This window comes from Coffea eugenioides, chromosome 2 (assembly GCF_003713205.1).
Source record: "Coffea eugenioides isolate CCC68of chromosome 2, Ceug_1.0, whole genome shotgun sequence".
Lineage (NCBI taxonomy): Eukaryota > Viridiplantae > Streptophyta > Magnoliopsida > Gentianales > Rubiaceae > Coffea > Coffea eugenioides.
This window is the reverse complement of record NC_040036.1, coordinates 39,513,899-39,528,043: the sequence shown is the minus strand read 5'-3', so window position 1 is coordinate 39,528,043 and position 14,145 is coordinate 39,513,899. Positions and strand designations below refer to the sequence as shown.

Below are 14,145 nucleotides of genomic sequence, written 5' to 3'. Positions count from 1 at the left end.
TATTCGAGCTTTGAATTTCCATTTTAGTGTTCGAATGATTGACATTTTTATTTGAAGGAAAGGAAGGGAAAAAAAAAGTACGAATTACTTGCACTGTATGAGAACAAGAAAAGATAGATAAAGTGTAACACCTCACATTGACTGCGAAAGAGGGAAAACGCCTGGTCCATTAGATTACTAATAATTTTGAATTAATATTTCAACATATGGCTTCAGCTCAAAAAGGTATTGGACCAACCCATTCGAGGCAAGGGAGTTTCAAATAGTATCAAAGCGAATCTCACATGATCTCTACCTATGCAGAGTCAAGTGCTACGTTCAATTGGAATCACTGCTAGAACTTATGGAACTAAGTGCCACGTCGGGTGAAAATCACCTTTAGAGCACGAATCAACTCTAGAATTTACAAACAACTAAATTGGACAGTTAGCCTATAACAAGTTTTGTAAGGATACAAAATTCTAAAGGTGAAGAGAGTTAGATTGTAACAAGCTTTGAGAGAACGCAAAATTCTAAAGGTGGAAAAAGTGTAATATTCTGCATCAACTGAGAAAGAGAGAAAGGAAAGGCCGTCAAATCCGTTACTAATAACTTTTGAGTTAATCATTTTGAATCCGTGATTTCAACTCAAAAAAGAATTAGGCTAGCCCATCAAGCACGGGCGTTATACAAGGAGCCAACTAATTATCGATGTGACAATGAATTTAGGACCTAATTTTTGGTAGAATTCATCTAACTTCCTTGCAACCCGCTTCTATCCTAATGACCTCTTTCTTTTTCTTTTTTTTTTTGCCTCCTTTTCCGATTCACATCTTTGTAAATTGTAAGGGCAGCAAACACAAAATGCTACAACGCATATAGGGTATTCACATGAGACGCTTCAGTAATGACAAAAAGCCAATGTCCAACATCAGAATTAAGAAAGGAAAAAAAGGGGGGAAGGGGTGCTTCTTAAGAATGTATTTGAAGAGAGGGAGAGAGAGAGAGTACTTCAAGATGCAATTTTATGCTATCAAAAATGAAGCAAAGCTCCAGCTCCCTCCCAACTCCAAGAACTTGCAACCGCGAGAGAACCGTACATGTCTAAAAAACCAGAGAGAAGGATGTCATGTCACCGCTGAAAACTGGAACTGTCAAATCTTGAAAGAGAAAAATTTCGTGAATCCCTTCTGGCTTTATACAGAAGGAAAAAGGATTTTTTTTGTCTGCAAAATTGGTGCCATCTGGGAGGAGGCCAGATAGGTCATTTACAAATACATCATCTATAGTTCTGGTTCATCTGCAATACAACAGATTTCATCAGCGTTAGCTTTCATAATTAAACAACATCATTATACGGTCCAACAAGGCAAGGCAATTCTCTATCAACATACAAGACTGAAATTGAAAAAGTAAGATAATGTCAAAGATGAAGTCCATACCATCATTATCATCGCCCATGTTAAAGTCGTCTTCATCATCATCAAAATCAATGTTCTGCAACAATTTTCAGAGTTTTTAGTGCATTTATAGCACACATATGCATATGTGATATCTGCTATGGAGAGGAGAAATCCAAGCATAAGGTCTATAATGAATTGCACTCCCAAAAGTTGATTCCCCCCAGCCCCTCAGACCATTCAGAAACAATCTTGATTGTTACAAGTACCTGATTATAATCGCCATCGTCACTATACTCCTCCTCTTCTTCTTCTAGTTTTTCATCTTCTTCCTCTTCCTCCTCCTTCTCATTTATTTCTTGACCCTATTGCATTTGAGGTGAATAGAAACAGAATAGTCAAGACAACCAACTAGGACAAACAAAGAGAATGAGCAGAAAAATGTATTCATCTTCCCAAGAATCTTTCTCACTTCTATTGTGCCACTGAATAAGGAGATCACTTTCTTTCGTTCCTGCTGAAAGAAGGAAAGCAGTGCTGAGTACAAGCAGTAGCATTGTTACCTGATGCTTCTGCTCAAGCTTTTCAAAGACATCCAACTTCTTCATGTCTGCCACATAAAATCACCGTGAGTATGGAACAAAAATAAAGACTCTATACAAGCCAAACAAATGAGAAGCTTTACAGAAAGTTTAAAGTCCTTGAAGCGTCACTCTGGTATTAACAACCTAGCAAAATCTGCTTCATAGGAAACAAGTTTACAATATTTTCTCACTTTCTGGTTTTTCCCGAAATTTAAACAGAAAAACCTATCCTAGGAAACACTTGCTGGTTACCAGAACCAACAGTGAAAGGTAAACAAGTAAATACAAGCTTCTTTTTGGTACACTAGTATTAAATCAATTGAACTTGGTGAAAAGACACAAACACAGTAGACTAAGTTATAATTACACTTGATAATGGTAGAATAACTGTAGGTACCCAATAGATGATGATTCTGGCACCACAGAGACATTGGAAGAATGTCACTTCTCACAATGAAATAATCAGGTCGTTCAACTAATGCAATATACACAACCACCAAAGTTCAATTACTCCAGTCCAAACTATAAGCTAATTGAATTAAAATGTAATTTAATAGATTTAAAGGCCTTCACTAAAGATGTTATGCAACAGAAGAAAATTTAGGAAAAAATAGGCCATCTCTCTTCTTGTTTGCCTCGTAAAAAATGTAGCTTTTTCAGGCTGCAACATGAACACTATAATGGGTTCAGGTAAACATACAGATCAGGATCATCATTTTTAAAGCCTGCACGCTGCAGTAACCAATTGGAGTCAACTTGTACATCCAATATTCAATCTGAGCTAACTTATACATCTATGGTTTGTTCATTAGCTCCATCAAAACAGCCCTTCACTACAAGAAAATTATCATTTAGTCATACTCAAAAATGCCAATTTATATGTGTTTTAGTGGCATTTTTTAATCAAATGGCATTTCCCCTGAGTGTCAGCAATACCAGTGCCACTTGAAATGCCATTTTAATCTAATGGCATTTTTTTAATCCAGTGGCACTTTTCAAGTGCCACAAAAGCATTATTATGGTAATATTTTTGCATGCCATTGTACCAGGAATTGAGATGCTAGATGATAGGGTTTGTGGATAAAGATTTGTAGAGAATGCTAGATTGAAAAATTTTCAGTAAGTTTCAATGTTTGAGGGATTTACTCAAATACTTATCACTTAAGAGGAGCAAATCAGGGAAGGAAACCTCATTAATTAGGCAAGCAAATCTCATCAATTAGTGAACTGTGTTTTTTTTCATTTTTATTTTAATTTTGTCAGAAAATGCGAGTAAAACTTATGATCCAATGGCACTTAAGGTGAAATGCCACCAAAGTGTGCCTAAATTTGCATTTAATGGCATAGTGAGCAAAAAAGCCACTAAGCCAGCAGTTTCATAGAGTGAAGTGAAGTTTTTCTGACAAGGCGCCACTAAAAGTTTTAACCATGGCATTCCCTTGAAAAATGCCATTAAATAGGTGCCACTAATATAGATTTTTCTTGTAGTGCTTTATCGATAGCCTTTGCTTCTTGCCCGAATTAGGACTAATATTAACAGGTTTATTTTAAGGTTGCTTTGACGCCTTCATCATTTTTGCAGATCACCATCATCATCGGTTCATAAACTCTTGCTTACTCCTCCCGAGTAACTAATATTCTGTTCACAAATATTTGGCTCGTAAAATTTGCAAAACTGATGCTTAAACTAATATGCTTTGGTAGGATACAGTTTAACTAATATGCCGATTATATGTTACTCCTCCCGGTTCATAATTTAAGTAACATATAATCGGCTAGAATGAAGGTAGGATACAGTTTAACAATCGATTGATAACTAATTCACCATTAATGATAGACTCTTTGTTGTTATAAAGAATTTATATCTTACTGAAACACTTCATAAATTAGAATATTGCATATTACATAATTATCCATGACGAAAAAACACATCTATTAATATACCACTTTAATTATGGGCAAATTAGGTAGTAGAACAAAAAAGTAAGAAACGCCACTACAGGTAATTCCATAATTGGTATATTGCATATTACATAATTATCCATGATGACTAAAACACATCTATTATTATACCGCTTTAATTAAGGGCAAATTAGGTAGATCAAAAAAGTAAGAAACACCAATATTTAAATCATCCAATGGAGTATAGATGAATGACTAAGCTTCAAAACCAAGCAAATAAAAATTTTTAATTTGCCAAGCCAACTGATTGAAAATGACTCCAAAAGTGCACTGTTTGTTCAAATCTAATTTGCAATCCTGAGACTGCAGAATTGTAGAATGTTCTGTGCAAGTTTTATCCAATACTGCCATTCCATGCAAGTTTTATCCAATACTGCCATGAGAGACTGAAAAGCATTATCAAAAGGATTATAAGAATATTTTATTGCTAATGAAGCCAGCCAAAAAGTGTTCGCTCAATGAACTATTTCTCAATTTTCATGGCACTAAAATATTTATAGATGAAAATCTAGAACCATCAAGGATAAATTCAAATTGATGAAGTGTCAACAATCAACTATTTCTCAATCATCAAATTCACCGGGTAAAAGTAAGAAAAGAAAAGGCCATCATTTTAATTCCAAAACCATCTTAGAGCTGACCAGAGCTAAATTTAAAAATTAAAAAACTCAAAGATTAAAAAATACACAAGCATGAAGAAAGAAGCAACAAAGTGTATTCTCACATTACCTGCTTCGGGGTTCCATCTCACTCTTTTGGCACCATGCTTCTCCTTCTTCTCACCTTCTCATCCATCAGCACACCAAAACTAATATGGTAAAAGGCAAAGGAAAAAAAGAAGCTTGGAAGAACAACAAAAAATGATGCTTATAGTGAATGATGGGTTTACAACCATTTTTACATCTCTAGAATTGACAAGAATCACAAACCTTTAGCTAGCTCGGCGGGAACATAGTCAGGCTCCATTCTTATGAAGTGTGAGAGTGGCTGTTTTGAACTTTTTTTTTTAGACTTCCTGTCTGAATACTTTTCTATTTCGGTGCTTTGACTTTCTACCAGCACAAGTTCAGGAAGAGATAAGACAATTATATCAATCAGTTTCCATAGTTCTAGCATCAGAGTTATATCTTCTGGCATCCTACTACTCCCAGAACAAAAATCAGGCAATGTGCAAGTGTTTTGAGTACTTACTCTTTGCACCTCCACTTTCATCTTCAACATAATAGGGAGAAGAGTTCCAGTATCTCTGAAATTTACTATACCAAACAGCAAAGGATGGATCAACTTTCACACCTTCTGCAGTTCCTAGTTCCTCGATTTCCTACAATTGTGCAATGAAATAACTTATAAGCACAACATACAACCAAACCAAAAAATAAATTAGAGTTATTATCAAAACTTTACATTACTATCATACAATGACTATAAAATATGATTCTATGGATGATTTGATGATTTGCATTTACAGAGTTTAATTCTAAGTTTTTATTCAAAGAAAAAGGTGACATGAGACCCCTAAGCTCATAGTAGTTGAAGAGATATAAGACACATTTGGAAGTTACAGCATTCGACAAAATGTAAATTTCCCTTGTAAACCTCAAAATTCCAGTTTTTTCTCAAGACAACCAATAGTAAAATATCTTCAGGTAATTTAGATTTCAATATAATTACTCTGCAAGATGAAAGGTGAGTACATGTAGAGATCACCGATTCTAAAATGCCTTCTTCTTACCTTTCAAATACTTACTATTCTCTGCCCTAACACAAGACTAAACAGGCTAAATCTATTTTCAATCAGATTCATACAATTAAAAAGAAATTGTTCACAACCAAGAAATTGCAAAAGAAAAAAACAACTAGTAAAAGCATTGACTACTAGGAAAGTGACAAGGCAACTTACATGAAAGGAAAAGTTACCATAATAAGAGGCAATAAATTCAGTTTTAGTTACCGGAAAGAGATCAAATTTTTCTTGCTTAGCAGCACGAAAGCCACCACCACCAAAGCCACCACGTCCTCGCCCTCGCCCTCTGAATGCCATGTAACAATATGTTCTCCTTTGCTTGCTTCCTAACCAAAAAATGGGACAAGAAGGTGCATCATTGTCTCCAATAAAACTGAACAAAAATAAGGAAACATACAAGGTACTCACCCGTGCTGTTTTAACATTTTTAAAAGCAACAGGTGGAACAATGTGGTTAATTATAACTACCAATAGCAAAATTTAGCTTAACACAGCTTAATTAAGAAAAATAGAAACAATGACTGATGAAAGTAGTCCTCCTATGTATAAAACTGCAGAAGACAGCTTCATCTAAACTACCAATGAAGTCCCATCTTCTTGAGGTAAAATCAATCAAAATTCAACCCAAAGACTGAAACTACCAATAGCAAAATTTAGCTTAACATAGCTTAATTAAGAAAAATAGAAACAATGACTGATGAAAGTAGTCCTCCTATGTATAAAACTGCAGAAGACAGCTTCATCTAAACTACCAATGGAGTCCCATCTTCTTGAGGTAAAATCAATCAAAATTCAACCCAAAGACTGAAACTTTTTCCAGCTCAAAGTCAAAATGTTTTTGAGTAACATATTCAGTACTCAGCGTGTGCCTAACCACTATTTACTACATAAATAAGTACGAAGAAGAATGGATAAAATCATTGGGTTCGACCTCTTTTCTCTGCAATCTTTGTTTATCAATTTAAATAGACGAAGAAACATGATATGATCTACTTTATCTATAAACCTACAAATACATTCCAATAAAAGAGAAGAAATTGATGACAACTTACCCGTCAATGCTTAATTGTTATGTTTTTCTATTCCTCCGGTTTTTAATACTGATTCTACTTCCCTCTTACTAAGCAGCCATCAAATCGAAGCCAAGAGAGTAAAATTTAGAGTCAGAAATTGTTGACAAAGATCTGAAGGTTGAGAAATTCGTACGGGTTTAGTGAACCAGATGAGGGACCATTTTTTGGGCAAAAATCCCCTGAATTTTAGGGTAAAAGTGTACACCTAATCTATGGAAAAATTTGTGGGTTTCATGTTTGCAATTATAAATACCTGATAAAAGGAAGAAATCTACAGTGAAAATAAGAAAGAAATTGCGGTGATTGTCAGGCATTAAAAAGGAAGAGAAAGGGGGAGAAGAAACAGAGCAGCCAGAGAGAGGAGAAGGGAGACTTACCCAAACCAGAGAAGAGACTGGAGCAGGAAGATAACAATCATCAGTTCGTGCAAACTCTCCAGGTAAGGAAAACAATCAATCCTTTAATCATCATTAGGAATGATCCAACGGTTCTCGGGCATCAATCTTATAATTGCTAGTTTGGGAGTTTGGATAGAAAAGAAAAGAAAAGAAACCTTAAGTTATGAAAGAAAAGAAAGGATGAGAAAGAAAAGAAGAGATTTTGATGTTGCCTGTGAGTTTAAAGAAAGAAGTGGAAAGATTTTGGATACATATGTTATTAAAAATTTGTTCAATAACTATTTAAGGACATAATTGATATTTTGAAAAAATTTTGTAGCCACTTTTCCACTTTCCGTCTAAATCAGGCCAAAATGAGCAGAAAGCTTTTTTTCTACTGTTACCTGGACATGATCAAATCAGTTCATTTTCTTTCTTTTCTGACATCAAAAATCTCTCAAACGGTAGAAAATCAATTCCCTCTATTACTTTCTTTTCTTTTCTGATCAAATCTCTCCTCCCAAACGCACTATTCAAACACGATCCAACGGCATAAAGTTGCTAGAACAATCTTTATTATCCTAACAAATGCAACTAACAAAACACAATAAAAAAGGGGATATGGTTCAAAATTACAATGGTACCCCCAACAGTTAGAAACTATTCTGGCCTCTTTTATTCCTCAAGGGCTTAGTGGACATTTAACACTTGGGCAAACAAAAATGCCCATGAATAGTAGACCACTATTTGCCAAAACAATCAAAACTCAAGGGCTTAATTGGCATCCGCCACAATTTCAACACAAATTTTTTAAAGTTCCCCAGTTTCCTTCGAACATGTGGTGCCAAAGTCTTATGTTTTTATATATATGTAAGATAATGGGATTTAGGAATTCAGAATTGTGACTTGAGAAATTGGGAATGAGTTAATTTGTGAGTGTGAACTGTGAAGTGTGAAGTGTCCGACCCAATGTCCCAAATTCACTTGAAGGCGGTGATTGTGTAATTTTTAATTTACAAATTGGGGCTCCTAAATTATAATACATTCATTATGCTCCTCAATGATTTAAAAATTATTACTGATTTGATCCCCAAATTTATATAATTTAACACATTACTTAAGTTCTAATCATTTTGTGGTTTAATTGGCATTTATTTGATCAGTTATACCTAGAATCCTTAGTCTATGATTTAAGGAACACATAAAATGTGATTAATTTAAACTAGAATACACCTTAGACTGTGCAATGATTAGTGATAATTTACAAATTTATAATTTACAATGATTATTAATAAGTAATATTAGTTACAAATTTACAAACTTACAAACTTACAAACTTAATTACAATGATTAGCAATAAGTTATATTAGTTACAAACTTATAATTTACAATAATTAGTGATAAGTTACTCAGTTACAAACTTATAATTTATTTCAAATCAAAATATAACTTATTTACTTACTTATATTATTGTGAAAGTCAATACACTAATACATTGATTTGCAATTCATATACATTCACTTACATTGCTTAGTTGTCTTATCTATACTTAAAGCCTTAAGATTAGTGAATAGAGAATATGAATTTTTATGTTAAATATGTAATGTAAATTTAGAGTATGCTCTAAATTTAGAGCACACTAATACTTACAAGTTACAGGTTATGCATTGAAATATTCAATAATTCAAATGTGAATGATGTATCAAATTACCAATATCTAAATTCTAATTACTAATTATGTTTATTATTTAATATTTAGTATTTAGTATTATACATATATTTATTAATTATTATCTAATTAAAGTCATGTATAAAATAATAAGTATTATAGTTATGTTATGTATTATTATATATTTGTGTTATTATAGTCAAATAACAATTAACAAATACTAAAATAGTATATTGTACATTATTATATACTATTATTATCATAAATACATGATAATACCATATACTAACTATTATTAATAGCATTTACCTATATAATATAATAATATATTAGTAGCATATACTAATACTAAATAGCATTTATTTATACATTATATAATTTTATAAACTAATTTGGTATTCGAATGTGGTAATACGGTACCCTATTTCATTTTATCAAATTTGAATGCGAAATTAGTTATTACCAAATTCATAATCTCATTACCTATTTCATACTATATTATAATTCAGTGAATTCGGTAAGTACCGAATTTGTACCAAATTACCAAATATCCGATTTCAAATTACCAAATTGAATTTGAATTCGGTTATGAATTCGGTACGTACCGAATGTACTCACCCCTAGAAAAAAGGTATAGAGCATCAGAGAGACAGGAAGACACAGCTTGGAGTTTCTTTTTTTTTTCTTCCATTTGATAAGGATCTTTTGCTGTTTTTTTTTTATATATATCCAAAACCATTTGTCCATCCTAATCCATCCACATTAAATGGATTTGGATCAATCAAAAATTTTATCTCGCATGCAAATGGACCGTCCAACTTAAACCATTAAACTATTGGTTTTATGTGGATAATCCACGTGAACCATATACATGCATTTGCCAAAATAATTTACTAGTAAATAAAGAGATCTCAACCACCTATGGGTCCACTTTCACATGTAGGCATCATCGGATAGTGGTAATCTTCTTCCAGAGATGATTTATCACTGGTAAGCACGATACATACTCTCTCTCTATAACCAACCATCTCAATTATCTATAGACCTAGTAATAGCAAAGCCCATTGATTTTGAAAAAATTTCTCTATTTTAACCAAATCATTTCCAGAAATTAATCAAGATGCAAGAAGCTGGAGGTGAAGTTGGTTGTGTGAGAATGGAGAAGAAATGAAGTGGGCGCATGGCATATGCGTAGTGAGAGGAGGAATAGAGGCAATGGCGCACAGCTGCAGAAAAAGTTCTACGGAGAGGGGACAAAGGCGTGAGGATTGAGGAAATGGGAGAGGAAACAGAGAGAGGAGAAGTGACTTGGGAGAGAGGAGCTCAGTGACGTGGGAGAGAGGGAGATGGATCGAGTTGGCTGCTAGATAAGATGGATATTTAATCAACACAGTAGTTACTCTCATTGGATTACAAAAATGAACTCTGGGAAATGGATCATGGACTAAATCATATCCATTTGCATCCAAACCATTTACATCCACTAGCTAAATGGATGTAACTAGGTTGGATTAGTTTCTTCCACCAACCGTTTAGTTTGAACAATAAATGATCCATTAATCCATTTTGCTACCTCAAGTGGTGGCCGAATATTGAAAAAAATGCTTCCCTTTTATAGAGTTTTCTATGCAAAGCCTCATGTTGGTTAGAAGGATTTATCAATCGCGACTTTATTGCACTGGACTGCATAACGAAACTGAATCTCTTATCTACAGCAGCAAGAGTATGCAAATGCACATAACTGCTTACTAAGGGTTCAGGGTTGCTACTGCCTACTAATGTGGTCAGTGGCAATTTGAGTTTCTATAACTGAATCACCAACATGCCTCTTTACCATTCCAAAGTTAACAATACTGATTGCGCAGTTGACAGACACTGAAGATTGGAGATTCATGTTCATGAAGTGCATATGCATATCAGTGAACCTTTTTTTTGCTCCAAGTAAACTGGCCTTCATTACATGCCTCATTAAACATCTCAGCAAACATATTAGTTCTTCTAGTTGATTTTCTTTTTCTTTTCATACTCACAAACAAAGCAAATAACTAAGGATCAAAACACACTATCAACTCTATAAAGCAGAGAAAACACAGCAATATTGGCTAAGAAAGTAGGCAGCTTTTATATTCTAAGGTCTAAAAGTAATTATCATTTGGCAAAAATCAAAATCACACACTAACAAAGCAGGATATCATCATGACATAGGGATGGACTGCAATCACAGTCGAAACAACTAGCAAAGTGCTACTGAATCAACTACAAGGAAATGTGAGCAAGAAGAACTGGATGGCTACATTGCTAAGTATTTTGTTTTGAATGTGCTCCTTTTGCTTGGTAGGAATCATGGTTTGCCAACTTGGCCGAGTACGAGACAACTCGGCCGAGTCGTAACTCGAATGACAGGGACCGGTACCGGTCCCTATCCCCGAATAACCAATTATACCATATCTGATTAGAACCGCTCCGAATCAGTCGCTATTGTCCGAGTTAGGTGTAGAAAGATATCGGCCAAAATCTCGGATTCGCCTCCGATATGAATCGGTCAAATCATGAACAAACAACTAAAACACCTAATGATTCACCTCTTCATTTTTTACTTTTATCGAAACCAAACAAAACATGAACACAGAACAAAAGGCCACAAAAGCGCAATTATCTAAGTGAATTATTGCCCTACAATTACAAAAGGCTGTGCACCAACAATACGGCTGTTGCAGAGAGTCTTTTCCCCATGCTTTCTTCTTTTCTTTTTCAGTCACAAAGACAAGATTTTGGGGAAAGGGAGGATAAGGGGGGAAACATACCGTCAATTTCTATGTGCCTTTTGCAGAGAGGGAATATCTTCAGGTTTGCAGAGAGGCAAGGAGAAAACGGAGAGTAAGTAAAAGGGAAAAGAAAGAACGAGGGTGACAGCAGTACCTGGAGTGATTATTTAGAGAAGCGAGCTGAAGGGGTCTGCAATTTCTTCACCGTCCGGCTGTGAGGAGAAAAATAGAGGGTGATGGCAGAGAGGGATGGAGAAAACAGAGGGAAAGGGAAAGAAAGAATGGAGGTGACGGCTGGCTAAATCTAGAGCTGAAGGGAGGCTTCAATTTCGTCGTCGTCTGGCCGTGAAGAAGGAGAAAAAAAGGCGAAAGGGAAATAGAAAAAAAACAAAGAAAAGGCAATGTTTTAAAACCCGGACCGTTAATTGAACCGGTGAAGTGAAATGGTCGAGGTTCAACCGATCGGACCGGTTCAACTGCGGTTCAATAAATAAATAAATAAATAACTATATATATATATATATACATACACACACACTCATACATACATACCTGTGCACAGAATAAAATATAAATGTTATACCATAATTAACATAAGAGCAATATTATAGTTATCCAACTTACATGTCCAATTGTCTAAATATTAGAATTAACAAAAAAAATATAAGTCTAGAAAACACTCAAAAGGTCCAAACAAGTTCAATTTCTGAGGCTTCTATAATCTTCTTCGTCATTCTAGGACAACAAAGCTTTAAAAAAAGCCACCTTGACAAGTCGTCACCACCATCCAAGACCATTATATGAATCACTGGTAAGTGATAAAAGTATAAAATTCATATTAATACCGTAAACCAATTCATAGTGCAAAAACCAGTCCATGATCACTAGAGGGAAACTAAAAATTGTAAAACATACTACAAAATCAACTAACCATCTGCATATCAAAAAAAAATGAACGAGACTATATAAAAGGTTACTCAGCTCAAATTCACATCCTTAATTCGTTGATAAGAGTCCCCTTAATTCATTGCGTATACTACATAATCCACCATTTTTTTAAAAGTCCCCTTAGATTGTGCTACTAAAACATCTGCCATGAGGCAATATTAAAGATCAGATAAACGAGGGAAAACAAAATATAAGAGTCAGAAAAAAAACAAAGATAACTTGCATGAATTAAGAATCTCAAAACGTTGCTTTCCAGCACCTTAATAGTCGTGGAGATAGAGGAAGGAGGTAGGGGGAAAGTTGAGCGGTAATTTCAGGGAAATTATACAAAGTTTGGAGTTTAAGATTCCACCATTACATGACAATATGTAAGATATCCCACTGATTTCTCTCGTACAGACATATGTATACGAAGGAAATTCCCAGGTCTTAGCATATTATCAGCAGTAGATGGCAGCCAATTAAATGGGGTTCATGCACATTAATCATATCCACGATATAGTGCCTAAGTAATTTATGGCTAGATTAATCTTTGGTGGTATCAAGTCTTATTTTTTAGAATGTTCTGTACCTAATCATTTGCTTTAGATGATTAACTTAGCTCAACAAGATCACTAAATCAGCAACCTTACTAGGCCCCATCAAGATCGACATCTTATTTGAATAAAGTTTGTCACATCCTCATGATCAAGCAAGATAAACCCTGATCATGGTCAACAAATAAGTAATCATGCGTGCAATCATCCAATGATCCAATGACATAACCTTTGTACTCCAGGCTCCAGAGAACAAAGAAACTGAAACAGAGAACAAAGAACAAAACTGAATAGCTAGTCTCGAGATTATTCTAGTAAACTGAAACAGAGAACAAAACTACCCAACTAATAAAAATTCCGCCGCTATTTTCCTCCATAAATTCCAACATTTTCCCGTCAAGATAATCTGGCAACTTATTTTTTGGGTAGTATTTAAAAATTTCAAAAAACCCAAAAAAATAAGTACAGCAAGATCAGAAATATACTAACAAAATTAAAAAAAAAAAGAAATTGATGAGACATATATACAGAGGGCCGAAAAAGAAATTGATGAGACATATATACAGAGGGCCGAAAAAGAAATTGATGATACATATAAACAGAGGGCCGAAGGGATCAAGTTTACTTGTTAAGATAAAACTTCGTGCTGAGCACCGACGGCAAATCGGCAAGTCCGCAAGAGCAGCCAAGCAGGAAGACCGAAGACGCCAAAGACTGGAGTAGTTGACTGAGAAGCCAAGGAGTCGGCAAAAGCAGGAAGCCGAGCGGTCGGCAAAAGCAGCGGCAGCAGCCAAGCAGGAAGACTGAAGACGGCGAGGAGGCGAAGAGCCAAAGACTGGAGTAGTGGAGTGAACTCGCTGAACTGTGAAGAGTAGATTGAAGATTAGCCGATTAGGTTTAGAAATTAGATGACGTTCGGTTTAGACGTTTAGTCCTTTTCGGTCAAAGACTCAAAATTCAGTCAATTTTTCGAAAAAATAAAAAAACCGCGGTTCACGGTTCGATCCAAATTTAACGGTTCGAACGATTTTTTACGGGTTTGATCGATTTTTTAACCAAGTCAACACAAGCTATGAACCGGACGGACACATGACCGGTTCGTGATTTG

At 34.8% G+C, this 14,145-nt stretch overlaps 1 protein-coding gene across 4 annotated transcripts; it reads right to left on the bottom strand.

Annotated features, from left to right (window-relative positions):
* Positions 1–844: 844 nt before the first annotated feature.
* On the bottom strand, positions 845–13,913 carry LOC113763980 (DNA-directed RNA polymerase III subunit RPC7-like). Of its 4 annotated transcripts, none has more exons than XM_027307987.1 (10): positions 13,663–13,913; positions 11,593–11,892; positions 5,877–5,995; positions 5,117–5,246; positions 4,855–4,977; positions 4,655–4,708; positions 1,943–1,989; positions 1,649–1,744; positions 1,422–1,476; positions 845–1,279 (listed from the first exon to the last, which is right to left on the bottom strand). In XM_027307987.1, the coding sequence occupies exons 3-10, from the start codon at positions 5,964–5,966 to the stop codon at positions 1,263–1,265; spliced, it is 612 nt and encodes a 203-aa protein (XP_027163788.1). In that variant the 5' UTR covers positions 5,967–5,995; positions 11,593–11,892; positions 13,663–13,913; the 3' UTR covers positions 845–1,262. The 4 variants fall into 4 exon arrangements, 3 of the variants coding, with proteins under 3 accessions (XP_027163788.1, XP_027163787.1, XP_027163786.1); XM_027307986.1 differs by having other exon boundaries at positions 11,708–11,892; XM_027307985.1 differs by lacking the exon at positions 11,593–11,892.
* Positions 13,914–14,145: the final 232 nt, after the last annotated feature.

Excerpts from the sequence above, each read along its gene's own strand:
- LOC113763980 (XM_027307987.1), bottom strand. The coding sequence starts at position 5,966 with ATGGCATTCAGAGGGCGAGGGCGAGGACGTGGTGGCTTTGGTGGTGGT. Across the intron at positions 4,978-5,116 it reads TGAAAGTGGAGGTGCAAAGA|AAAGTCAAAGCACCGAAATA; the intron begins GTAAGTACTCAA and ends TTGTGCTGGTAG. Across the intron at positions 1,477-1,648 it reads ACGATGGCGATTATAATCAG|AACATTGATTTTGATGATGA; the intron begins GTACTTGTAACA and ends AAATTGTTGCAG.